The sequence below is a fragment of the Aspergillus foveolatus genome (genome assembly GCF_047715535.1).
Source record: "Aspergillus foveolatus strain CBS 279.81 unplaced genomic scaffold BDW70scaffold_19, whole genome shotgun sequence".
NCBI classification, from domain to species: domain Eukaryota; kingdom Fungi; phylum Ascomycota; class Eurotiomycetes; order Eurotiales; family Aspergillaceae; genus Aspergillus; species Aspergillus foveolatus.
In genome coordinates this window covers 25,276-47,181 of record NW_027396083.1, presented here as the reverse complement: position 1 = coordinate 47,181, position 21,906 = coordinate 25,276, and the positions used below count along the sequence as shown (strand labels likewise).

The 21,906-nt window shown below is 48.6% G+C and overlaps 10 protein-coding genes across 10 annotated transcripts; 5 read left to right on the top strand and 5 right to left on the bottom strand.

Moving 5' to 3' along the window:
- Positions 1-137: 137 nt before the first annotated feature.
- BDW70DRAFT_34234 (uncharacterized protein) lies at positions 138-1,634 on the top strand. The gene is made up of 3 exons (XM_073743802.1): positions 138-252; positions 360-771; positions 844-1,634. Exons 1-3 carry the CDS (start codon positions 187-189, stop codon positions 1,359-1,361), a joined length of 996 nt encoding a protein of 331 aa, XP_073596702.1. The 5' UTR covers positions 138-186; the 3' UTR covers positions 1,362-1,634.
- Positions 1,635-1,786: 152 nt separating this feature from the next.
- Positions 1,787-4,194, bottom strand: BDW70DRAFT_159205 (bifunctional aminopeptidase/epoxide hydrolase; the record flags this gene model as incomplete). Its single annotated transcript, XM_073740656.1, has 10 exons — positions 1,787-1,913; positions 1,968-2,455; positions 2,509-2,737; positions 2,799-2,812; positions 2,870-2,995; positions 3,082-3,201; positions 3,254-3,371; positions 3,431-3,653; positions 3,724-3,808; positions 3,868-4,194. The coding sequence occupies 10 exons, from the start codon at positions 4,192-4,194 to the stop codon at positions 1,787-1,789; spliced, it is 1,857 nt and encodes a 618-aa protein (XP_073596701.1).
- A 1,052-nt stretch (positions 4,195-5,246) lies between these two features.
- On the top strand, positions 5,247-6,293 carry BDW70DRAFT_159204 (uncharacterized protein; the record flags this gene model as incomplete). Its single annotated transcript, XM_073740655.1, has 2 exons — positions 5,247-5,717; positions 5,787-6,293. The coding sequence occupies 2 exons, from the start codon at positions 5,247-5,249 to the stop codon at positions 6,291-6,293; spliced, it is 978 nt and encodes a 325-aa protein (XP_073596700.1).
- Positions 6,294-6,532: 239 nt separating this feature from the next.
- BDW70DRAFT_34221 (aminopeptidase P family protein) lies at positions 6,533-8,178 on the bottom strand. The gene is made up of 3 exons (XM_073743801.1): positions 8,004-8,178; positions 6,882-7,914; positions 6,533-6,825 (listed from the first exon to the last, which is right to left on the bottom strand). The coding sequence occupies exons 1-3, from the start codon at positions 8,165-8,167 to the stop codon at positions 6,625-6,627; spliced, it is 1,398 nt and encodes a 465-aa protein (XP_073596699.1). The 5' UTR covers positions 8,168-8,178; the 3' UTR covers positions 6,533-6,624.
- A 321-nt stretch (positions 8,179-8,499) lies between these two features.
- Positions 8,500-10,039, bottom strand: BDW70DRAFT_134618 (uncharacterized protein). Its single transcript, XM_073736541.1, has one exon. The coding sequence runs from the start codon at positions 9,929-9,931 to the stop codon at positions 8,513-8,515; it is 1,419 nt and encodes a 472-aa protein (XP_073596698.1). The 5' UTR covers positions 9,932-10,039; the 3' UTR covers positions 8,500-8,512.
- Positions 10,040-10,226: 187 nt separating this feature from the next.
- BDW70DRAFT_134617 (uncharacterized protein) lies at positions 10,227-11,406 on the top strand. Its single transcript, XM_073736540.1, has 3 exons — positions 10,227-10,308; positions 10,362-11,182; positions 11,258-11,406. Exons 2-3 carry the CDS (start codon positions 10,527-10,529, stop codon positions 11,322-11,324), a joined length of 723 nt encoding a protein of 240 aa, XP_073596697.1. The 5' UTR covers positions 10,227-10,308; positions 10,362-10,526; the 3' UTR covers positions 11,325-11,406.
- A 112-nt stretch (positions 11,407-11,518) lies between these two features.
- Positions 11,519-14,260, top strand: BDW70DRAFT_134615 (putative C6 finger domain protein). The gene is made up of 3 exons (XM_073736539.1): positions 11,519-11,972; positions 12,034-12,267; positions 12,422-14,260. The coding sequence occupies exons 2-3, from the start codon at positions 12,133-12,135 to the stop codon at positions 14,186-14,188; spliced, it is 1,902 nt and encodes a 633-aa protein (XP_073596696.1). The 5' UTR covers positions 11,519-11,972; positions 12,034-12,132; the 3' UTR covers positions 14,189-14,260.
- A 426-nt stretch (positions 14,261-14,686) lies between these two features.
- Positions 14,687-18,195, bottom strand: BDW70DRAFT_159199 (uncharacterized protein; the record flags this gene model as incomplete). The annotated part of the gene is made up of 3 exons (XM_073740654.1): positions 14,687-14,874; positions 14,933-17,447; positions 17,500-18,195. The coding sequence occupies 3 exons, from the start codon at positions 18,193-18,195 to the stop codon at positions 14,687-14,689; spliced, it is 3,399 nt and encodes a 1,132-aa protein (XP_073596695.1).
- A 1,616-nt stretch (positions 18,196-19,811) lies between these two features.
- Positions 19,812-20,644, bottom strand: BDW70DRAFT_34193 (transcriptional coactivator p15/PC4 family protein). Its single transcript, XM_073743799.1, has 2 exons — positions 20,134-20,644; positions 19,812-20,072 (listed from the first exon to the last, which is right to left on the bottom strand). The coding sequence occupies exons 1-2, from the start codon at positions 20,407-20,409 to the stop codon at positions 19,845-19,847; spliced, it is 504 nt and encodes a 167-aa protein (XP_073596694.1). The 5' UTR covers positions 20,410-20,644; the 3' UTR covers positions 19,812-19,844.
- A 118-nt stretch (positions 20,645-20,762) lies between these two features.
- On the top strand, positions 20,763-21,791 carry BDW70DRAFT_134611 (PaaI family thioesterase). Its single transcript, XM_073736538.1, has 2 exons — positions 20,763-21,582; positions 21,683-21,791. The coding sequence occupies exon 1, from the start codon at positions 20,838-20,840 to the stop codon at positions 21,306-21,308; it is 471 nt and encodes a 156-aa protein (XP_073596693.1). The 5' UTR covers positions 20,763-20,837; the 3' UTR covers positions 21,309-21,582; positions 21,683-21,791.
- Positions 21,792-21,906: the final 115 nt, after the last annotated feature.

Genomic DNA, 21,906 nt, shown 5'->3' with positions numbered 1-21,906 from the left:
CTTCGAGATAGCAGTCCTCATAGTAGACTTGGATCTGCCAATCAGAGCATGTATTATCTAAACCGATGCGTCAAACAGTGCAAACGGTCGACATCATCCCAGAATTTTGTATTAGTTCAGGCCAAGCTTGGTAATAGCGCTGAAGCAGCAAGTTTTCCTCACGGCCTAATCTCTAAGTCATTCGAAATGCCTCCCAGATACTTTGATAAATTGTGGTCCCAATACCTCACTCATGAATCTATCAAGTTTCAGGTATGTATGGCCCCTTTCCGCCCGAACAGCTATTGTCGTCCGGATACAAGCTATAGCAACTCTTCGGCAGAAACAATTTCGTTGGTTCAAACTGACCGAGAACGCAGACACAATTCTCTAAACTGCCTCTACCATTGTTCACATCAACTCAACGCTCGCTATGCACAATATCAGCAAACTCGCGTGAAGCTGTAAACTACCGACTGCCGCAATTAGAGCTCCAGAATGCCTCCTTCCGACGACGAAGTACATCCGCACAGCTCTCTGGCTCAAAGGCACAGAGCTGTAGATATGCTTCTGGCTTCTTGCCCCGACTTGCAAAAAAAATTGTACCGATGGCGCAACGCCCCGGGGGCGCGGCCGAACAATACATTGCGTATGGAATGACCCAGAGATTATTCGAGGCTTGTTCCAAGCAGGGGGATTACACGATCCCGCAGCTGAAAGAAAAAGGGGCTCAGGTTCCTAAGACCGAAGCTGGGGAGGATCTGGGTGTTGGAGAGGGATGGTGGTATAAAGGTCTGTTTCCCCCTATGCAATATTCTCAAATGATTGGAGTCGAGCCATTGGCGCTGACGTCTTTAATACCAGAGTTGGGCCTTGTTCCGACATTCTCGACATGGTCTCAAATCACTTTTTTACATATGTACCTTTTGATGGTTCGGCTGCGGGCGTTGCCCTCCCATGACAGTTTGCAGACGTACTCACGCCATTTGATCGACCACTTCTCGCATAATGCCGAGTATCGCATGGATGTTTTACACGGATTGACAAGCCGTGCCATCAGAAACAAGTTTTTGAAGGATCTTTTCATTCAGTGGCGTGGTGTTCTCGCTGCATACGATGAGGGTCTTATCAAGGGCGATGCCGTGCTAGGGGCTGCAGTGTGGAGAAACTTGTGGAAGGCGAGCTATAATACCCCTGACGGGGAGGAAATTGATTGGGAGAAAGTTGCTCGCGTCGTGGCCTATATGCGGCGGGTGCTCTCGGAACTGTCGGAGCTACACGAGGCGGATCTGATCCTTGGGCTAGGGTCACTCGATGGCGACAAGCCCGGGATATTCTCACCCTCTAAAGCAGATATGCTACTGGTAAAGGGGAAGCATTAGCCAACTCCATCTAAGGCGGTGCTCCTTTAAATGTGAGAGGAGCTCCGTATATCTTCGGTCCTAATGTGGACGGGCTTCCCGTCGAAAAGCTGTCCAAGCAGCTCGGTACCATCACCTGCTGCCTATGAGCTTCCATTGGGTCGTCTTGGTTGATACTGGTCATCCTGGCTTGGGAGAAGCGATGATTATGCACATGCAAAGACAAACTGCTCCCTGTTCACACCAGTACTTGTACGATATAATTTGGACTACGAGAGAAGACACCGATTGTATACTACAAATTAAAGCGAAGATCCTGAAGTAAATATCATTGCGCCCTTATGAGCTGCACTCGCTGCTTCCGCAAGCTTTATCGCCCTCGCTAAACCAAAGGTGAGCAAGAGCAGCTATGCCTGTGTGGCTGCAAATGACTTGAGCTACGCATCTCATGCATCTTTCTTACCGAAGAGATCTTTCTCGACCATACCCCGACATATTGGGTGGTAGAAATCCTTGTGCTTCTCGAAGGTATCAATCGCCACTTGACGGTCAACCTTCTGTAGAGCCCGGTACCTACGTAATTGGGTTAGCTCCATTGAGCGATAGTTTCGCAATGAAATGTCTTACAGAGGCCGCACGAATTTCATCCTTCCAATCCTTCCCAGCAGATCCGTGGTCGGCCCGATCACACTCTTGTCGGCAGCCTTGAGGCCAACCTGGAGGTAGAGATTGGCAACCTCAATGTTCTCGCTCCTAGCAAGTCCGTAGACTTCGCCCATGAGCTTAGAGAGCTCGGCGGTAAGTGGCCGCTCAAAAAGCAGGATTTGTTCCAGAAAGACTACTATTTGGTTTGCCGTCAGACCCTGAATGTCGCTCGGCTGAGGCTGAAATGGCGATTCGGGAAGAGATCTCCACTTGCCCGCCAGCTCATACACAACATCAGCCAGCGAGGTGTCAAATTCTGGTTTAGGAGGCAGGCCAGGCTTGTAGAACCAGGAATCCCAATCCAACTCCTGCAACAGTCGGGAGGCTTCAGCATCAGATTTGAAAAAATCTAGAAGCGTAGCTTTGAAGTCGTAAGAGTCCAACGATTTCCCTTTAAATGTAGTAAAGTACTATGAGAGGTCAAGATCCAGAATTCCGAATAATGAGCATGATAATAACTCACATGGGGGATGAATCGGTCGAATTTTTCCTTCCCGATAAGATTTTCCAGATGGAACAGGAAGTTGAACCCCTTCTCGTATGGTATGGTAGAAAAGGCGTCATCAGGGTCCTCGCCTTTGAGGTTTGGCACTAGTTTCGTAAACTCATGATCATGGCCGTAGTGCTCCACAGAATCCCTTAGAGCTTTCCAGCCTATAATGGCCGAAAAGTGGCGGTACTTCTCGCCGTGTCTGTGGGAAACATGAGTCAATAAAAGTGCCAGTTGACAAATATCAGACCTATAGCACTTACAACGAAGCTAAAATCTTTACAGTGGTCAACAGTGTTCATGTATTGCATGAGGGAAGTGTTCTGCTGCTTACCCGTCTCTCGAGATACACTGTCCAACCTTCATTAAGCCAGAAATGTTCCCACGAGGCACTAGTGACAAGATTGCCACTCCAACTATGCGCCAACTCATGCGCAATAACATCGACATTTTCTCGGTCCTAAGGGTTATGTTAATTATATGAAGCCCTTTGAGCTAAAGTACACGTCATGTATTGCTTTTGTGTACTGCTTTGTTAGAGCGCACCTTTGAGATTATGCTTGGCGTTGCGAAAGTAAAGACCGGATTCTCCATGCCTCCATACGGGAAGCTGGGTGGAAGGATCAGAACGTTGTACTCACCCCATGGATACGGATAAATGATTTCCTAAAGGCAGATCAATGTCAAGGCCCACTATAGGTAAAGGCTATAAACAAACCTCTATCGTCCTGATAAACCTCTCTGTATCAGCCTCGAGCTCCCACTTGCATTCTTCGAGCTTATCGGGACTAGTTGCAACGACGCTTCTAGGTCCAATAGCAGCTTCCGCGATATCACTAACACGGTTATTAGACACACGAACTGTAAAGCGGTAATTAGGAATCATTGCACTCACCCACTAGCCAGAGCAAACAAGTAGCTCGGAATGGGCACTTTTTGGTGGAATCGGTAGAGGCTTTTTACGCCAGACTGGGGGGCAGTCGAGGAACTGCGAACAGGTAACCCGCTCGCAATTACAGGCAGAGGGGAAGTGATGTTGAAATCGAAAGTGCACTTGACATCGGGCGTGTCCTGACACGGGAAGATTGACCGTGCATGGATAGCCTGGCACTGAGAAACTGGATCCCAGCGGCGATTAGTCGTGAAACCACAACACACTAGCCACAAAGCTTAGAAGGCACTACTAACACATGTATGGATGTTTCTTGTTCGACGTTTGAGCTGGAGTCAGCCATTGGAGTGCAGTGCACTCCTTAGTGGTCTGCACAGCGATCTATAATAGTGGTTAGTACATTAGCTCAAAAGGCAGCCTACACCACTCGCTCAACACACATCAACATCGATTATCTCGTTGAGTCCCACGGGATTTTCGAGTTTTATTTTCAGAGCCGTGCCATAAGGACCCAAGGGAGGGAGAAGCTCCCACGCTTTCACAGGCAAGCCCGCCACCTGGACATTGCGTATGTCCACATGATGAGAGTCGAGGATGATCTCGTCCGTCTCAGCGTTGGTTATTGACCTGAGCTTGTGGACGACGTTCCCTACGAGTTTCTTTTCCTCAAAAAAGATCTCGAAGTTGGCAGTAGTATGAGTGCAGAGCCAGTTGTTATAGTTGGACAGGGTATTTGGGTCCCTAACGGGATTCATAAGCGTCGCCATGCTACGCCCGTAGAGTTTGAACCTGGTCAAATTGCTGAGGGTAGCGCTTTGAAAACAATTGATCTTCCGAAATCGAAGCAACGGCGTCCGGAACATACGGCAGGGTGGTCGTGGTCGTCGTCGTGAGAAGATTGTACGATTTTGGCAATGTGTTAGGAAACTGTTACGTAGCTGGCGGGTAGATCCGATTTCCGTTGTTAGCCGCGCTCTCTTTTTATCGAAATCTCAACTGGAGAATGCAAAGTTACGATTACTTCTACTGATACAAAGCTGTATCTTACAGAGATAAACACTCAGTTATTTCTTTCAGCTTCATATGCTGCCGTACCCTATAGTACGCATAGCTTGCTGTAGAAAGTCGACCCTATCTAGGTTTTGGTCCTGGAATTTATGCCGGTGTAGCTGGTATGAGGAGAAATAGATTAGCTACTGTATATTTTTTGATTTCTGAGCGCTTGCACGGAAAAAACTTGAGGCGCACTCAAAAGTCTCAGCCAGCAAATGTCCCTGACTCATCCCACAGATTATTTATCTTCGCAAGTAGTGTCACAAGCAGCAGGATTCGAATTGGCAGCGCCGCGTAGCGCAGCTGTCTGTCGCTTGAGCAGGGATCTACGTCCTAGCCGCTCAATATATACTTCGCTTATCCATTGAACAAACCGGCACTGCCGATCTGGTACAGTAAGGACCCCAAGTACTATAGGCGAAGTGGCACTTGCCTTGGCAGGAACACTCTACAAACACAGGAGCTCTGCTACTGTAACCGGCGATGCGTGCGCAAATATTCACAGCTCTGAAACGTCTGTTGCCATAGATCAGCATCAAACTCATAGCATGTATCAGAGATCAAGCTCAACTGAGTTCATTGACTTAGTCACATATGTTATTAAAGTGCCCTAACAGCTCAATCTTTAAAGCTTGGGTATCTCAATTCCCAATTCATTAAGCCTCAGTGGACACCATCCCAGCTTAGCTGTGCCTCTTTGAATCCAGATGTCGTTATACTAAGTACGGTCATACCGCACAGTGGTATAGTCCCAATACCATATTCAATGGATTTGATCCCCCAAATTCAAGTTTCGACGAGAGAGGCGCCAGCAGCAAGAGCGCAGCAAACTCCTGTTGATACCGAGGCGACTCGGGCTACAATCGCAGGAGAAGATGCTCAAGCGGACCAAACACAAGACGTTACTGTTCCAGATGCAGGACCGGCTCAGGTCGAAACGCAGCCAGCAGAGGAACCCCAACTCCCCCAAACCATCCCGTTTCTCGGGTATGTTACAACACCGGTGCTGAATCGCTCTACTCAGCACTCCCCCCTCTCTCCAGTTTGGGTTTTCAAGGAAGGGTCAGCGATTACGATTACTATAATAGTGACATCGGGCGATAGGTTCCTGACTTCGCCAATCGTGGAGCTTATTGTCGGAAGTAGCGACAAGAGAACTGCCATGACTGCCCACCAAGCCCTACTCTTAGAGTCGTCTTTGCTATCTGATCATGTCAAGGCCTTTGATGATGGTCCGGTAGGCCGAATAAGCTCCCGCGCTTTGGTGTTTATCTTTCATTAACTATAAGTTCCCATTTTTTCGCAGCGTCGTATTGAGCTTCCAGATGACGACGTCGAATCATTTGGCTACTTCTTACAATATCTCTACACACGAGATTATTCTCCTTCTGAGACAGGAGCGGCCGAAGGAGCCGACGATTCCGGCGAACAGCTCCTCAAGCACGCTCGTGTGTACACTTTGGCTGAGAAACTGGGTATTTCTACGCTGAAGTCCCTTGCTCATTTCAAAATTCACCGTATCAATAGTACTCCGCGCGGTGAGCTGGAGTATGCTCGTTACGTATACGCAAACACCAAATCCGACGATGTCACTATCCGCAAGCCTGTGTCGAACTTCTGGGGTATGAGGAGTCACATCTTGCGCCATGAGGCGGAAGAGGAATTCAGACAGTTGTGTCTCGATGTCCCCCAGTTTTGTTTCGATGTGTTGAGTGTCGTTCTAGACCAGAGGGAGAAGCGTGCTCAAGATGCGGCTGAAACAAAATTCGCTGTTAGGGGAAGTGGCAGGAAGCGACTCCACAGTGGCCTATGAGTGATATTCGCTGAATCAACATTTGGTGACCAGCACACAAGAACATTTGCTCTCTGTGCATGCCTCACTATTTGCGTGTTTATTCGTTCTTCAGCCCCGTTGCACTTTGTGCGTCGTATCCCATGAGTCTATACCCCACAGCGGCTGACCCAACTACTTCCCTAAGGTTCTTTGCGGTCAACTAGTTTACTTGGCTTGGTTTTGTGCACTTTCTAGGATCTATATTTTACGAATCTAAACCGGATGGAAAAACTGCATTTAAACAAGCATAGACACAAAGCTAATTCGGCATTTTTCCCTGAGGTGCGCGGCTCCATCAGGGACCACAATTCTAGGCAGCTAGGCTCTCTACCTCCTCAATAGTCTTGGGTGCTGTGGTTAAATTATCATGGCCATCCTTGGTGATATGAACATTGTCCTCGATACGAACTCCACCGACAAGCCAGTACCGATTCAGAGTATCCACGTCAATATACTTCTGCAGATCAGGGTTCTTGAGGAATGGTTCAATAATGAAACGGCAGAAGTAGATCTGCACGGGAGATAATCAGCAACAGAGATAAAAAACGACGGGTATGGGAATCTTACACCAGGCTCAACAGTTATTACTGACCCAGCTGGCAGCCGTCCCCTTACCCGAAGATACCTGAACATAGTATCTGTGTCTTCGTAGTTCGGGTTGCCGCCGGTATCATGTGTGTCCATTCCAAGGTAATGGCCCAGGCCGTGCGGGAAAAAAGCCACGCTGATTCGCTTGTCGAATAACTCGTCCTCGGAGCCGCGCAAAATGCCCAGTTCGAGCAGGCCCCTAATGGCCACGCGGTGTGCGTGCGCATGGACATCCTCCCACTGAACACCCTCCTTGAGCATATCAATGCACTCCAGTTGCATCCGCAGAACTATTTCATAGATCTGGCGGGTTTCTGGTAGGAATTTGCCATTGAGAGGAATTGCACGGGTAATATCTGCACAGTAAGTGCGGTACTCTGCACCGGCATCGATCAGGACGTTGTCCTTTCTCCGTTTGGTCACCGGATCGATTAAGTCCTCGTCGTTCTTCCCATAGTGGAGGGTGGCCCCATTCTGGCCGCACGCAACAATTGGATGATAGGATTGCTCGCGAGCTCCATTAGCGATACAGGTTGCAATGAACGCGGCTTCAATTTCGCGCTCGTTGGTGGCAGATTTTGAGGCCTTGATAGCTGCGATATGGCCCTTTGCAGAGATATCATTCGCCTTCCTGAGAAGAGCGATCTCGTAGCTGTCTTTGACGACGCGAGTCCTCTCAATCACTTCTTTCAAAACGTTAAAGTTCGTTTCGGAGAAGCCCTCAAATTTTGTACCTTCGGACACTTGCTCCGCGATAGCAAAAGCAGTGCTGTTGTTTCCATGCGACGCAGCAATGTCCGCCAAGGTAGCATTGACTTCTGTCGTCTCCAGGACGTTATCGACGTCATATCGCTGGAGAGCTTCAACTGCTGACAAGGGCAGACCAGACCAAATCACGTCATCTGGGTTGATTGGAGGAATGAATAGGGTTAACTGGTCAGAATCAATGTTGTAGACCAGGGACGAGTCCGGAAGCAGACATCCGGAAAGATAGAAAAAAGGGCGACGCTGTCTGCAATAGTCGGCGGGTCAGGAAGGCTTGCGTAAATACAGCTTGGGGAAGAGCGTGCGACAGGATCCTCGCACACCAGTAAGGCGTACCTAAAGGGCACCGGCTCATCGTTATCCTCAATTAGACGAGTTTTTTGCGCTTCTAGATAGATAGCGCCGCCGCTGTGGCCAAGTGCCTTAAGACCCTCGGCCACCCGACGAGCATGAGCCTTGGCTGGGTATTTGTCCGCGAGGATACTGTCCAGAGAAGTCATGACTTCGATTTCGTGCAGTGAAGAGATTCGAGAGTGTCCGTGTTGGGCAATGTGGAGCTTTTATCTTAGTCCGATGCAACGCGGCTTGCATCGGGCCTACGTCGCTACAGCCTACAGGGTGGGGTTTCAGTAACAGCGGGGTACCCGCAGTTGGATATTGTGCAATATCTGTATATTTGCACGATGCGGTGGACTATTAACTGGCAGGGATTCCCGTAATAAGATGCTGCAATGACTCAAATGTTCGCCTTTTAGGCTTAACAATAGCAAACTGGCCATTAATCGCTTTGTAACGCCTATCAACAGAATGGGTAGCTCTTAACTCCCTGTAACATTAGACGAGCTTTACCTAAATGCGCCGTTCTCCTGAGTGCCGACCGTAACCACATCTTCAAACTCCATTTGCCATTTGTCTATCTCAGCAAATTTCAGAGCTTGCAACCGTAACTCCTCGCTCAAAAAAGTTTTGGCCGGAGCTTCCTGCCCCAGATCAAACTCAGAGTCAAGTTCGTCGGTATCGAGAGCTGATGACAAAGGTGAGGAAACTTCCATTGGCTCGTTCTCTTTAAGACAGTCTGTTTCTTCATGCGAGCTAGCCTCATATCGCTTGAATACTTTGCCATCCTTATCATGAGTGTTCGAGTTCAGGTTTGCTCGATTAGTACGCAATGGTTTCGTACTCGTTGGCGGCCGTGGCGCTTGAGACCGCTTCCGCATAGGTAAAAAGCTCAATTCATCGTCGTCTGCCGCCGCTGAGGGAAGATCATCTTCCGAATCACTAAGCACATCAAATCTTGAAAGACTCTGGCGTCTTGGCCTTCTCCGGCGCCTTTGGGGTAAGAGTTTATCTTGTAATGCTGCTGTCGGTAACCGGAGTTTCTTGTCTTTTGCTGGTACGGGCCTCGCATTGCGAGCCTTTTTTGTTCCAGATGGTAGCCTATCTGCCTCCTGGGTGGACGTTTCCAGTGTAATATTAGGCACAGGGCTGCTCATGGGTGGTACCATAGTCTCGCTAAAAGCTGCCGGGGTTTCTGCTGGGCCATGTAACTCAACAGAAGCTTCGCTCTGCAAGGTTGCCAATTTAGGTCTTGGGGTCCCAGGCGTGATGCTCGCGAGATGAAGAGGTGATTGAGGCTCGGTTCTCTCGGTTGATCGTTTGCGCTTCGATGAGTTACCAATTGATGGTAATGACGGAGACTTGTCAAGCGAAGATATGGCGGGTCCGAGGACAAGTGACTTTCCCCTTGAGATGTTCAATGGCGTTGATTCATCTTCCGGGCTCAAGCCGCCGAGAAAGTCATCGTCGTCTAAATCTGATGACCCGTCCTCGTCTTGCATCATATGTAGAATACTCGCCTGTCGGGGTCGCCGTCTAAAGTTGCTCAGTATCGAACTTTCAAAGGCAGGAGTCCCTTGGACCCTCGAACCGTTATCCCCTTTGCGTCCAGCTATGGAAAGAGTCGAGGAATACCCGCGAGCCCTCGTAGGTGGTCGGCTACCTGTAACTCCCTGTTCAGTTCCTGGGGACGACCCGATCGCAAACTCATGTGCTTTGCTTATGGGTGTTTGGTTCCTCAGTTGGCGTATAATATCAGACTGGTCGGCGCTGTCTGCTAGCCGCGAACCACCCACGGCATCGCTTGACGGCGAACGGGAAGTTCCTCGAGATCCGACAGTACTTCGTGGTCCATGACTCTGGGTATGGTCCGAAGTCCCCAGAGCTCTGGTCGCCAAACGATTGCGCTTAGCCGCTGGTCTCGGCATGAGGTCGGCAAGCTGCTAATAGTGTATGTGTAGGAGCTCGTGTCTACTATAAAGACACCAATGCGATGTCGCTGATGACTGGGTATGTAGAATGAATTGACGTTTAAGTTGTAGCAGTGGTGGTTGACGATAATTATCAAGGTTCTCAAAGGAGACCAGTTTGTTGTTTTGATGAATTAATGGACGCGACGCGACTACTCCAAAATGGGTAAAGCGGGGAGACCACCAGGCCAGACCATGTTCGGCTTCAAAAATAGTTCATACGCAGCCGAATATCAGTATTGCTGGCCTCGTAGTAGGATTCTCGCGTTCTACAGTAATCGCTAGGATAACTCATATCACCAGAGAGAATGATATGGATAGTCAACAAAGCCTAGGTATGGTTGGTCTGCTTGAAGCTACACATGCAGTTACTAACATCCCTAAACAGTTTTGCGAACTAGCACTGAATAATATTTCTCATGTCAACCACCACCAATATACAAGTGGTTATCGAAAGCCGAGAACTCACCTTAATACTTTCTCCTCTAAAGAAAGACTTAAATAATACCTCAACTCCCCAGCCATTACTGGCTTGAGTCAAATAGTCCTCAAAATGACACTGTCATTGTCATCAACAGCCCTTCCAAGAGAGATCCTCTACGCAATCATCGAAGAGCTTGACAGACCTGACAAACTGGCACTTGGCCTAACGGGTCCTTACTTTCTGGGTATCCTTGCCGACTATTACGACCTCGATCGCTACCGCAGCAATCCTGAAGCATGGAAAAGGCTCGGTCTTCCTGCCGGCGTCACCTCCTGGCACGACTCAGCAGCACTTGCAACTGTCATACGGTACCTCACCCGGGCTGGGTACAGTGATATTGAAGCTGTATCAGTATATGATGATGAGCAAAATCATAATAATGGACTGGAAGAGGGCGAGGAAATGGATGTGGATGATGATGGGGATATGAAAGAAGATGAAGAGATCGATGCCGACTCCCATTCTGCAGGCTCCGTTATTCTCGGTGATATAGACATCCCTGGCCTCGGTTGTCGAGGCGGCTCCGAACTCTTACTATCTTACGAAGATTCTGATGAAGCTGTTGATGACGAGCTGGTTGAACTGCTTATCTCCGAATGGCTGGATAAGAAATTTGGCATACTAGATGGCTGTGTTGTATGTGCAGATTGCTCGCGATTTATGCTCTGCTGCAGGCCCGACGGTAGCCCCAATTCTTTTGCGACGAACATGTTACACCGCCCGAGGTGAGTTTACGAGATGCTGTATTTCCTGCAGATGTTTGAGTGATGGCTGCGAGTTATCCCACTGACAGTTTCCAGATGGTTCAGGCATTGCGGTGATTGTGAGAAGGGTTATAGAGTAGCACCAGGGACAATGTTGGCCTGATGAATAGCGAAAAATTTTGTCCAGATAGTACACTAACCGAGCCACTCAGAGAAGTCTTGATCTTCCAATTTAGCCAATATCATTCTAGCAAATTTCTCGTCTCTGACTGGACGGATTAATCAGAAGAGTAGCCGATCGTGACTTCATTCAGACTAAATCTAGTGGCTCCGTTGAGCATCCAACACGGACGACGGACCGTATCAGGGATAGTAAAGGTATCCAGCGCGGTCAGATCAGAGTCGCATCGTCTCGGGGTTGAAGTCACTACCTACTGGAAGTACACTGATTCCACGCTATTGCCGAATTGCTGGTAGGTTGGTGTTCCGCGCAGGAACCACACCTAAGACCTGATGCTTACCTTTCCCCGCTTCGAAGAAAACCAGCTGTTCATGGTGGAGTTTGCAAGCTCTGTATTGACATCGGTATTCCTCTATCGTCCCTACTACTGCCATCTTTGCTCTGGGAACTCCCTCCACGTCTCTCTCACCGTCTAGAGAACCATGCCGAACCACCGCAGTTACCCATGTTGACCTGGGCTACAGTGGCGTTCGCTGGTGCCTTGCCTACCATACAGCAATAATTACCGCAATTGTTCGAATATCTTACATCTTGCCCTTTCTACCGGGAAAATGTCTTAAATCTCGGAGCGTAAGTCCTAGACTGTGAAGCATTGCCGTGCGAAAACCGCTGATTTCGATGATATGCAAAGTTTACTTGTTAAGAAGTCGCTTCTTCTTGAACTTTCGCATCGACTTATCCTAATCACACTAGGCACATGTGAAATACGCTACATCGCATTTCCAAGGTCATGTCTTCCTCTCCGGAGAGAGATAGGGAAGGAATCTTGGATTCCACCTCAGCTTCACTAAACGAGTTAATAAACAAGAAGAAGCGCTCCAATTCCGAAGCAACAGAATATCCTCGAAGGCGCGCAACCATCGCTGTAAGTCCTCGCAACCCTGCAAACCTTCCATTCTTCTTGTCTGTCTATCCGATCTGGCGCTGGATTTCTCAGCTTCTTCTATTCTGCTCTCACTGCCCCGGGACAAAAGGGTTGGCTTCGGAGCACTGTTGACCACAAATTATAAGCACAATAGTGTCAAATCTGTCGTCTACGGAAGACGAGGTGCAACGGAGCTCGTCCAAAGTGCCAGCTCTGCACTGACCTTGATGCAGAATGCGTCTATCGAGAACCTGGCATCAAGCTGGATGCTGGAGACAAATTGATTATTGAAAGACTTGCAAGAATTGAAGGGCTCTTACAAACCAGCTTAGCAGCACAAAACTCACAGCTTACGTTGTCTTCGACTTCTCCCGCAACCAGTAACGGAACCAACGTTGGGAGCGAAGACACGGTTGCCAAAGCGTCCACTCATCTGGCGGTAACCGGGAGAACTACTTCCATTGCAGGACTCGCCTCATGGGCAAACCCACCGACAAGCATATCGACCATGCCGAGAGTACACACCACGCCTGCATTGAACCTTTTGAAGTGGCCCCTGATCCGGGACTTAGTGGCTCGCCCATATGATTCCCAGACCCTGTTGCAGTTGGAAATGGCTCGCGAACCGCTGAAAATGACACCTCCTATGGCCGTCGATCTATCCTGTGCGCCACTTTATATCAGAACCTTCTTTGAGAGAGTCAACGTCTGGTACGCCTGTGTTAATCCATACACATGGTCAAAATACTATGACGCCGCTGTATCCCTTAGCTTTCGAGAGGGTCCAGAGAGCTGTGTTGTTCTCTTGGTTCTAGCTCTTGGTTGCGCCGCTCAATGCGGCAGTATTGCTTTAATCTCAACCGACAGAGATCCTCCTGGCGTGCCATATTTTATAGCGGCGTGGAATCTTCTACCATCAGTCATGATGCGCAATTCAGTAGTCGCCGCCCAATGTATCATCCTGGCCGCTGCTTACTTATTCTACTTGGTTCGACCACTTGAGGCCTGGACACTACTTTCGAATGCCAGCATGAAGCTACAACTATTATTCGGCAACCCGTCTCGTGTGCCTGTCCAGTGGAGAGAGCTGAGTGTTAGAGTGTACTGGAACGCCCTACTGTACGAAAGTGATTTGTTGGCCGAATTGGATTTACCGCACTCTGGAATCGTGAATTTTGAAGAGCTGGTAGATCTTCCGGGCGGGTTTGATGAGATCGAAGACGATGAAGACGAAGACGACGGCGATACTGCCAACAAACTGGTCAGTCCCATTGGCCGCGACGAACTCTGGTATTTTCTAGCTGAGATCGCCCTTCGAAGGCTACTCAATCGAGTCAGTCATATGCTCTATCAGAATGACAACAGCCTGACACTGGCTTCTCTAGCGCCAATCGTCTCAGAGTTGGATTTTCAGCTGTCACAATGGTATGAAGGCCTACCTCAGCCCGTCAGATTTCCTCTGTCCCACGCTCCTATATCACATCCAGTGCAGACTGTCCTCCGGCTAAGGTACTTTGCCTGCCGGACGATCATCTACCGACCGTACATCCTGGCTGTCTTCGAGAACGAACAGGCTTCAGGTGATTCGTGGGTGAGGGAATGTTGCCGGCGTTGCTTGGAGGCTACGCTTTATCAGCTGGAGAGCGTAACCACCCATCGTGAGGGTCATCTTCCGTATTTGTGGCAGGGCGCTCTATCGATGGTCTCGCAGTCACTTCTAATCATGGGCGCAACTATGTCCCCTGCGCTCTCGAGTCTACTCCCCCCTACTTTGCGCGTGGACGGTATCATATCCAGCGTAATAGTGGAGGTCGACAGGTATGCGCATCTTGCGCCAAGTCTCAAGCTATCCTCAGAGATCCTCCGTGACGCCGAGAGGCGGCGTCAGATCTGTCTCAGATCCTCGGGAAGCAGAGTATGAAAAAAGGATTTTGGACGTAGAAATCAACTCCAGAGCGTGACCGTTCCGCCAGACGCTGAACTTTTTTCCTATAGACATTCTATATCATAATAATCCGGCGTGTCTAAAGCTGTAGCCCTGTTGACGGAAGGGATAATGTGCGGCTATCTGATGTAGCTGCCTTTTACGTATTAGTGGGATCCTCTTATGTAAATCAGAAGTAATACTCGCAAGCCGAAGCGAAGCGTCCACGATTTCAGCTCTTATATCCCCGCAACGGAAGTAAACATGACTGTGTCACATGTATACGCAGGTACATACTGGCATTGTATACAGGCGAAACAACCTTAGGCCGCAAGTATATCTGCATAAGCATGGCACGACATGGTGTTGTCGTGATATAAGCTAAATAACGCCGACCAAGGGGAAAAGAACGGTTACAAGGGGTATAGCTAAACATTTTGCACTCAGGTTGAAAAAAAAAAAAATATGTTATAAGAGAAACCAACGCTGCGCTTGTTAGAGGAGGACCCACTCACTTCCTCTCTTAATGAACTTGTCAAGCATTATCCCAATGTCATTAAGAGCAAATCGGCATATGTAAAAACCGAAGAATTCGGCGGCATGGCGAGTGCTAAGCTCTAGCCCGACAAGTGTTTGAGAGGAGTGTTTCAAACCTGGATCTTCGACTTGTTGAGCAATTTGGTCTGGCAGGAAAAACGAAGTCAGCAAAGTCAATAATCACTGCATTTCTTGTTTACTCACCCAGTACCTGAGCAGCATCGCAAAGCCGGGCTAGTGCGCTCATATAGTTTGCGTGAGGTCCATCAAACTGCACCTGTGCTATATTCCGATTGGAATGCTGAGCATTTGGTATTGGGGTCATTGGAAGTGAGCTTATTGTCAGATGGTCTTTACTTGCTTCCTTTGAGTTGGACAGTGCGGTTGCACCGAACCCGGGATTCTTGGACCGTAGCTTTCTCCAGGAACTCAAGTATGATTTGCTTGGACCATTTGACATTTTTGAAGGCATTGCATCCGCAGTGGCGGGATCGTCAAGTATCGGCGCAGTTTTGAAAAGAGGCATAGCCCCCTGGACACCTACTTCATTGCCGACCTTCTTAGACAGTGACATTTGTACCTGATCAAGCACACTCTCAAACGCTTGCATCTCTTCCAAAACAGCATCAGCGTCATAAGTATCCACCTTGGATAATTTGAGCAACGCTGCAGTTAGCAGATCACAATTAGAGATTTTCTCTTCGACTGCTTTGATTTTAACATTTTTCACGCGCCAGACCTCACGAGGAACGAATAACTTTGTCGATAAGTAACCGCCGCGAGGGTGAGCAATTGTCTGATAGATGCACCGCATAAGCCAAAAGGGACGCAAAAGAAACGATTCGGGACAGGGCTCGAGCGGCAGAGGTGAGTTTGGGTCGAGCGCATTAGGTGAGCCAGGACTGGCCGGCGAATGAATATAGCTATCGAATAGATAGAGGCCATCACTTGAGAGCCCGCTCGACGCGAAGTTGACAGCGCTTGGTGTAGGCAAAGCGTTCATCGAAGCCGCCGCGATTCCCTTCTGAAGATCCAACGTGGGAAATGCATTCATCGAGGGTGTGGCCGGTGAGTCTGTATAGATATCTGGGTTTGGTACTGATACGTTTCTTGACCGGAATGGCAATACACTCGGATGCGGCCTGCCCAAGTTATCGGGTGCTGATGGCACCTTGCCGATCGGCGGACGCGACGGTGAGAGCATTTTGGGAGCTCCAGTGGTATTGTCTTCCTCCATTGCAGTCGTTTCCCTAGCAAGCTTCAGGTTCGGCGACATGTCTTCGCTGACGGAACTAATAGACACGTTCCGCTCGGATTGATGCACGGTAGAGGCCGATGTGGTAGTCTCAGCTCTGCCGTTAGGGAGACTCGCATCTTTTCCCGGAAGCATTGGTACTTGGGTTGTTTGTGTATTCATAGATCGGGCAAGCTCCGCGTTGACCAATCCAGATCCAGATATTGAACGAGCACTTGTCTCAATCTTTAGTTCAGCCGTGTTCTGTCCCGACATTCTTCGCGCACGTACGCCTTGCAAGGGTGTTGACTTAGAAGCCGGTTGTGCCAGAGCAGGACCAAGGCCGACTTCTGCTTGTTGACTCGGGTTCGTTTCGATAGGAAGTGTGTCGTCCTCCACAAGAGGCAATAAGGAAGTCCCTCCTGTTGTGGGGTTGTATTTGACTGATTTCTCCCATGCGTTTTGAGAAAAGCCGCTTAAAGCAGATTGGCGGGGAAGTGCCGACTTTGATTGTAAATCAAACTCGAAGTCATCCATGACATAGCCCCTAGTCATTTCCTCTAGCAAACGTTCCTCTTCTTCCGCTTCCTCATCAAAATAGTCTAGTCCGGTGTCATTCACATCGTCCAATGAGTCCTGTTCTTGCGCACGGCGCAGCTCACTTCCCCGTGTCATCGCCACCTCGGCTTCTCGCTCGGCCTCCCGCACCTTTTGTTTCGCAATCTCAACATTTCGGCGCGCATTCGCAAATACATCATCATCAAGTATTTCTTCTTCCTGCGCTTCAGACCCACTTGCTGGCTCAAACCCTTCGTCATACGCAGCTTCCACGGCTGCATCAAGGGCGGCATCAAACTCAGCTTCTGTACCTTGACTAAGGCTTGTGCTTCTCCTGCGACGCAGATACACGGATGATGCATTCGAACGCAATGATGGAGATGAAGACGCACCAGATTCGTCAATAGTATCTAACCACGAGGTGGACTCATTCGGATCCCGGGCTTGGGCGCTGAGGATTGATAACTCGGATAGCCGGGAGTTGAGTGGATGCTGGTTTTCTCCCAGAATTGAATCATCCGAGGTTGCGGGGTTTGTCCCAGAATTAACACGTCTGTGTGCAAAAGATTGCCCCTGAATCACAGGTCGTGAGATATCCGTCTGGTTTTGGACAGTGGACGAGAAAGTTCGGTTGTAGATGCCATCATCCAAAGCCGATGGCAACAGTGATTGACGCCTCGGGGGTATATGGGACTGAACCAAAGTCCTTGAGCCTTCAGATGCTGTGTCGCGTTCGCCAAGCGGCTCCTTATCCACAAACCCGGTATCTTGGTTGGAGAGGCTGTAAGCATCTTCTGGGACACTTTGAATGTAATCGCCAAACGATTCTTGACTAAGTGGGCGTTCAGGAAGCGCCTTGCTGTCAACATCTCGAAAAGGAAAATCCATACGCTGAAGCTCTGTAACTCGGATCATATAAGTATCGCGCTATCCAAGCTGGTGATTAGCTACAACTCTCAACACGGACACCTCTACTTACAATTTCTTGAAGTTTGAGCTTTTCATCCTCTCCTCCATTACTCCGGAGCATAACTAATTGCAGTAGTTGGCAAGCATCATTATAAGCCTCCATGGCGCCTTCAAAGTTTGCCGCGTTATCAAGAAGGACAGCAGTGTTTGCCTTCTGCAGAGCTTTAGAGAGCATTGCCTTTTGGGAAGGACCCTGTCTCCGCTTATCGTTCTGGCTATGGGACCGGGTTGTGACTTGAGAGGCAAACCCACCCGGCGTCCGTTCGAACGCCCCCTTCTCCGGTGAACGGCTGTGTGTTCGTGGTTCGTGCTGTGCGGATGTGAACTCAAGAAATGGGGCCTCCGGCTGCAATGAAAATGCGCCTGTGTTATGTGCTGTAAATTTGGACACCGTAGTCAGCTCCGTTCGATCTGACATCGGCATATCCATATGGCTTTTTTCGGTAGATGACTGGGAGGTATGATGTCTTGTGAACAGGTCATCCTTGCCGGTTGCATCATCGGTCTTGTTGAGCAAGTGAGCCTGGGGGCTGTTTTCTAAGCTCAACATCTTCTTGTGGGATAGATGGTTATCTGTAGCAAACAATCTAGGGGCACTCTCTTGACGCCGGTGGCTCACAAGATTAGGCGAGAGACTGCTCGAGGTCGTTGAGTGCGACCATCGATTCAAGCTACCGAGACCCTCGTGGATATTGTCATCATCCATATTGCTAGAAGAGTTAGAAACTCGGCCCATAAATGGTTCGGACAATCTTGATCTCACAACACGAGGTCGGATTCGCCGGTGATTCCTTGTCAGGATAGCCTCCTCGCGCATGCACCGGCTGTGGGTGATGCTGGATTAAGAACGTAAATAGAACGTTTTGACTTTCAAGTAGGATAATCACATCCGACGATTGAAGCTAGGTCTGAAGCTTGTAGCAACAGTAGCAGCAAAGACAGCTGATGAGTGTAATCGTATATGTGTGTAGAAGGAATTAAGGCGCCTTCAAACAGTCTCATTCGCAACCGACGACGACGATAAGTGGCGATAGCCGTCTAGCAACGGTAAGTCATTAGGGGGGCCTTTCCTCATATGGGTCAAAAAAGAGGAGACGACGGCTGGGACGGAAAGGACCTGAGATATGAAACATACTTCATGGGAAGTGATAGCTCTAGCACGTAACGTGGTCAATGTGATTGAACATTGCGTTTCCCAAAGAAATACTCTGCAGTTCCTTTGCCAATATATAACAGTGCGTTCTCGCAATGATTTTTCCGGTTTGTGTGATTCAGAGCGCTGTCTCAATAATGCCGGCGCAACTACAAGACTATCCAGAGCCGCGCATGGTCTTCCGCGTCAGGCGCTTATGAGTCTTTCTGGTATTTGCCTCGCTCTCAGATGGGGTATTCGCAGGAGGAGACCCAACTGAGCCTGGGATCTGTCGTTGACGTATTCGCGTATCGGCGTTGGCTCACGGGTAAATGCAAGGTAACAATGTCAGGAGAATCGAGGAATCTGTATCTGGAAAGCGCACTTGGCGGGGTTTGCTGAAACTCAAGATGGCGTCGAGGATGAGGTAACGAGATGAGAACACCTTATATTGCCGACGTCCATACATTCCACTGGCATGAAAAGAGCAATGACATTGATCGAGGGGCTTATGCAAAGGCGGCTCAGGGGTGCTGGGTGGATCCGGGAAAAAGGCACTAGAGTACCTCCGTACAGTACACTACCGACAAGACTCAAGAGATTCTCAAGATGTTTTTTGGATCTTGTGAACCATGCGGGGTTAAGAAGTAGAAACTTTGATGCGACCAACATTAACCTAATATATTTCACGAACTGAAATCACTTAGAAGCCAAGGATGAAGAATGTTGAAAGGATTTGATATGAACAATGCGGGACACATGAACATATTCAAAACCGCAAGCGGAATCTAATATTGAAAGTAAGGAGTCGAATGTACAGGCTGATGGTTATGTTCAACCTAGCCCAAAGTTATGAGCTTCTCATTTGACTCTTTTGAAACGATCACGCCCGCCTTCTTTATAGATGTCGACGTTCCGTCAATCCCCCACAAACATATGCGTCTATATATCTATTATCACGTACTCAAGAACTGCGAAGCAGAGGACATCAATGTAAGAAAAGCATACGCCTGTAGGTCCGACCAATTTCACCGATGCATCATGATTAATGTTATTGATTTTGCCTCAACTAGGAAAGAACAAATTACTAAGTATATTAGAGAAGGGCCCGTGCCTATCTTACTGTATAGCTTAAGCACGTCCCTCCAACAAAATTAGTGTCGGGCCAGCGCACAGCAAGAACACAGTACCTAGATATAATATCCGCTTCCACCTTAGCAAGACTATTCCTCGCTCTCATCCTCGTCACTTGTGGCTTCAATGTTCTCCCGCGAGGGACGAGCCATCGGGAGTCCATCAGTCGAATCCTTCTTGTCATTGCCACCGGTGTTTGTACCCTGGTCGACGTAATTCGGCCGAGGGATTGATAGACCTTTCTCTTGTAAAGCAATCTCAATTTCAGGCAGGAGAGTAACCAGGGAGGAAAATTGATCAATTGGCAGCGAAATACCCTGAGCTAGAAGGTTAGTAGGTATGTTTATCCTAACAGCACCAGGCCTGTGAAGAAGATACCTTCTTTCCAGGAAGCTCTTCACCATCCTTCTCATAATACTCTCTTATATTGACCATTGTTTTACCTCGAAACGAAGATATAGTGACGCGGCGCATCTTGGAGATTTCCCAATAGCTGTCTCCGTTTGAGTCTTCTTTTCTGGCCACAATTTCACGGGAATTATCGAAGCCAGCGACGTCTGGAGCATTGGTTCTGGACTTCTTGCTAAGAGGAGGCTTGTCGACAAGAGAATGGTCAACGACTTCCGAGACACGCTTCCTAGATTGGGAAGCCATGATTTGGGCTAGTGTCGTAGGAAGGTCAAACACAGGGAAATACAGAAAGGATTCTTGTATATTCCGTAGCTAAATCGGCGATTATTATCAGGATGTTACTTTGACAATGGACCAAACTAGGATGGCTAAAGCCGATCAGGATAAAAGCCAGCCACGTGATTTGAGCTTGCAGCCCAGATTGGTCAATCAATGGAGGGTTCTGTGGCTGAAATCGCAATCAATGCACTTGCTAGCTCTGCTTACACTGAGTATTTCGTACGCAGGAATACCGAGCGCTCTAACTAGGCACCGCCTTTATCTCCGCCCCCGTAAACTATGTTAGGTTTAGAATGCGTAAAGGTCGGCCCACAAACGCTTTCGCTAGCAGTATTAAAAATCAAGTTTTACTTGAGACCAATTACTCTCCTAAACTTTTCCACTCAGCAGTCATGGCGCACAACACTCCTACAGAAGCCGCCGTAACGAGCTCAGCCTTGCAGCAAGTCCTCAATGTTTGGAGCCGCATCAAGGTCAATAGCCCAATCTACAACTTTCTGCTTAGCGATGTGGACATCTACCACGCAGAAGAAGGCACTTTCTCTGCCCGGCTTGAGGTTGGCCCAAAGCATCTGAATTCTAAAGATAGCCTACACGGCGTTTTCTCTGCCTGCGTCACAGACTGGGCTGGTGGTCTGGCAATTGCTTCATGTGGTCTGGAGTCGACTGGAGTGAGCACCAACATTAACGTCAATTATTTGTCTACTGCAACCACTGGTGACTGGCTCGAGATTAGAGGCTATGCCAATAAAATTGGAAAATCACTTGCGTTTACCACAATAACCATCTCGAAACTTACTAGCTCTGGGGATACTACGCTGGTGGCCCAAGGTTCTCATACCAAATACGTCAGGGCACGGTAGCCCTTTTCGTTACAAAGACTTGACTCAAGATTCGGAGCAAGCGACACCGCTATCTTCTTTGCATCTGGCACGAAGCACATGTACTTTGAGTGCCTGGATTCACTCGGACAGCGGAGATTCATTTATTCCACCGGTTTACTTTTGGCCTCCCCTATGTTTCTGGGAAATTCACGGTAAACTGTGGGTACATAATTTCAGATCTTCTGCATGCCTATACCAGCATTGTAATAGGCAGGATAAATTGGCTCAGTTTACGGAGTACAGGGTACACTATGTACGTGACTTGGGTGTCGCCTTGATTTAAGAGTACGCAGATGGAGATCCAACTGTCTCAGGTAGCCGAAACCTTGCTCATACGATGTTTTCTCAAGCAGTCTTCACAGTTTCTGAGTACATAGAAAAGAGATGAGTACGAATAGGCAGTGATACCCAGTAGGTCCGTACCTATTCAGAGTCTGGAGCATACCCATGGCAATGGATTACGTAAGCACATACTTCTACTCCAGCTGAGGAGGCTAATTTAGTGTTGACTTGCCCCAAGCCCCTTACAGTTATCATTCAACAGCACCCTCCATCTTTACATACACTACTTCGACCA

Coding starts and splice junctions, on each gene's coding strand:
- BDW70DRAFT_34234 (XM_073743802.1), top strand. CDS start 187: ATGCCTCCCAGATACTTTGATAAATTGTGGTCCCAATACCTCACTCAT. Junction 253..359: donor ATGAATCTATCAAGTTTCAG/GTATGTATGGCC, acceptor CCGAGAACGCAG/ACACAATTCTCTAAACTGCC. Junction 772..843: donor AGAGGGATGGTGGTATAAAG/GTCTGTTTCCCC, acceptor CTTTAATACCAG/AGTTGGGCCTTGTTCCGACA.
- BDW70DRAFT_34221 (XM_073743801.1), bottom strand. CDS start 8,167: ATGACTTCTCTGGACAGTATCCTCGCGGACAAATACCCAGCCAAGGCT. Junction 7,915..8,003: donor GATGAGCCGGTGCCCTTTAG/GTACGCCTTACT, acceptor CGACTATTGCAG/ACAGCGTCGCCCTTTTTTCT. Junction 6,826..6,881: donor TAATAACTGTTGAGCCTGGT/GTAAGATTCCCA, acceptor TCTCCCGTGCAG/ATCTACTTCTGCCGTTTCAT.
- BDW70DRAFT_134618 (XM_073736541.1), bottom strand. CDS start 9,931: ATGCCGAGACCAGCGGCTAAGCGCAATCGTTTGGCGACCAGAGCTCTG.
- BDW70DRAFT_134617 (XM_073736540.1), top strand. CDS start 10,527: ATGACACTGTCATTGTCATCAACAGCCCTTCCAAGAGAGATCCTCTAC. Junction 11,183..11,257: donor AACATGTTACACCGCCCGAG/GTGAGTTTACGA, acceptor GACAGTTTCCAG/ATGGTTCAGGCATTGCGGTG.
- BDW70DRAFT_134615 (XM_073736539.1), top strand. CDS start 12,133: ATGTCTTCCTCTCCGGAGAGAGATAGGGAAGGAATCTTGGATTCCACC. Junction 12,268..12,421: donor GAAGGCGCGCAACCATCGCT/GTAAGTCCTCGC, acceptor TAAGCACAATAG/TGTCAAATCTGTCGTCTACG.
- BDW70DRAFT_34193 (XM_073743799.1), bottom strand. CDS start 20,409: ATGGCTTCCCAATCTAGGAAGCGTGTCTCGGAAGTCGTTGACCATTCT. Junction 20,073..20,133: donor AAGAGCTTCCTGGAAAGAAG/GTATCTTCTTCA, acceptor CTTCTAGCTCAG/GGTATTTCGCTGCCAATTGA.
- BDW70DRAFT_134611 (XM_073736538.1), top strand. CDS start 20,838: ATGGCGCACAACACTCCTACAGAAGCCGCCGTAACGAGCTCAGCCTTG.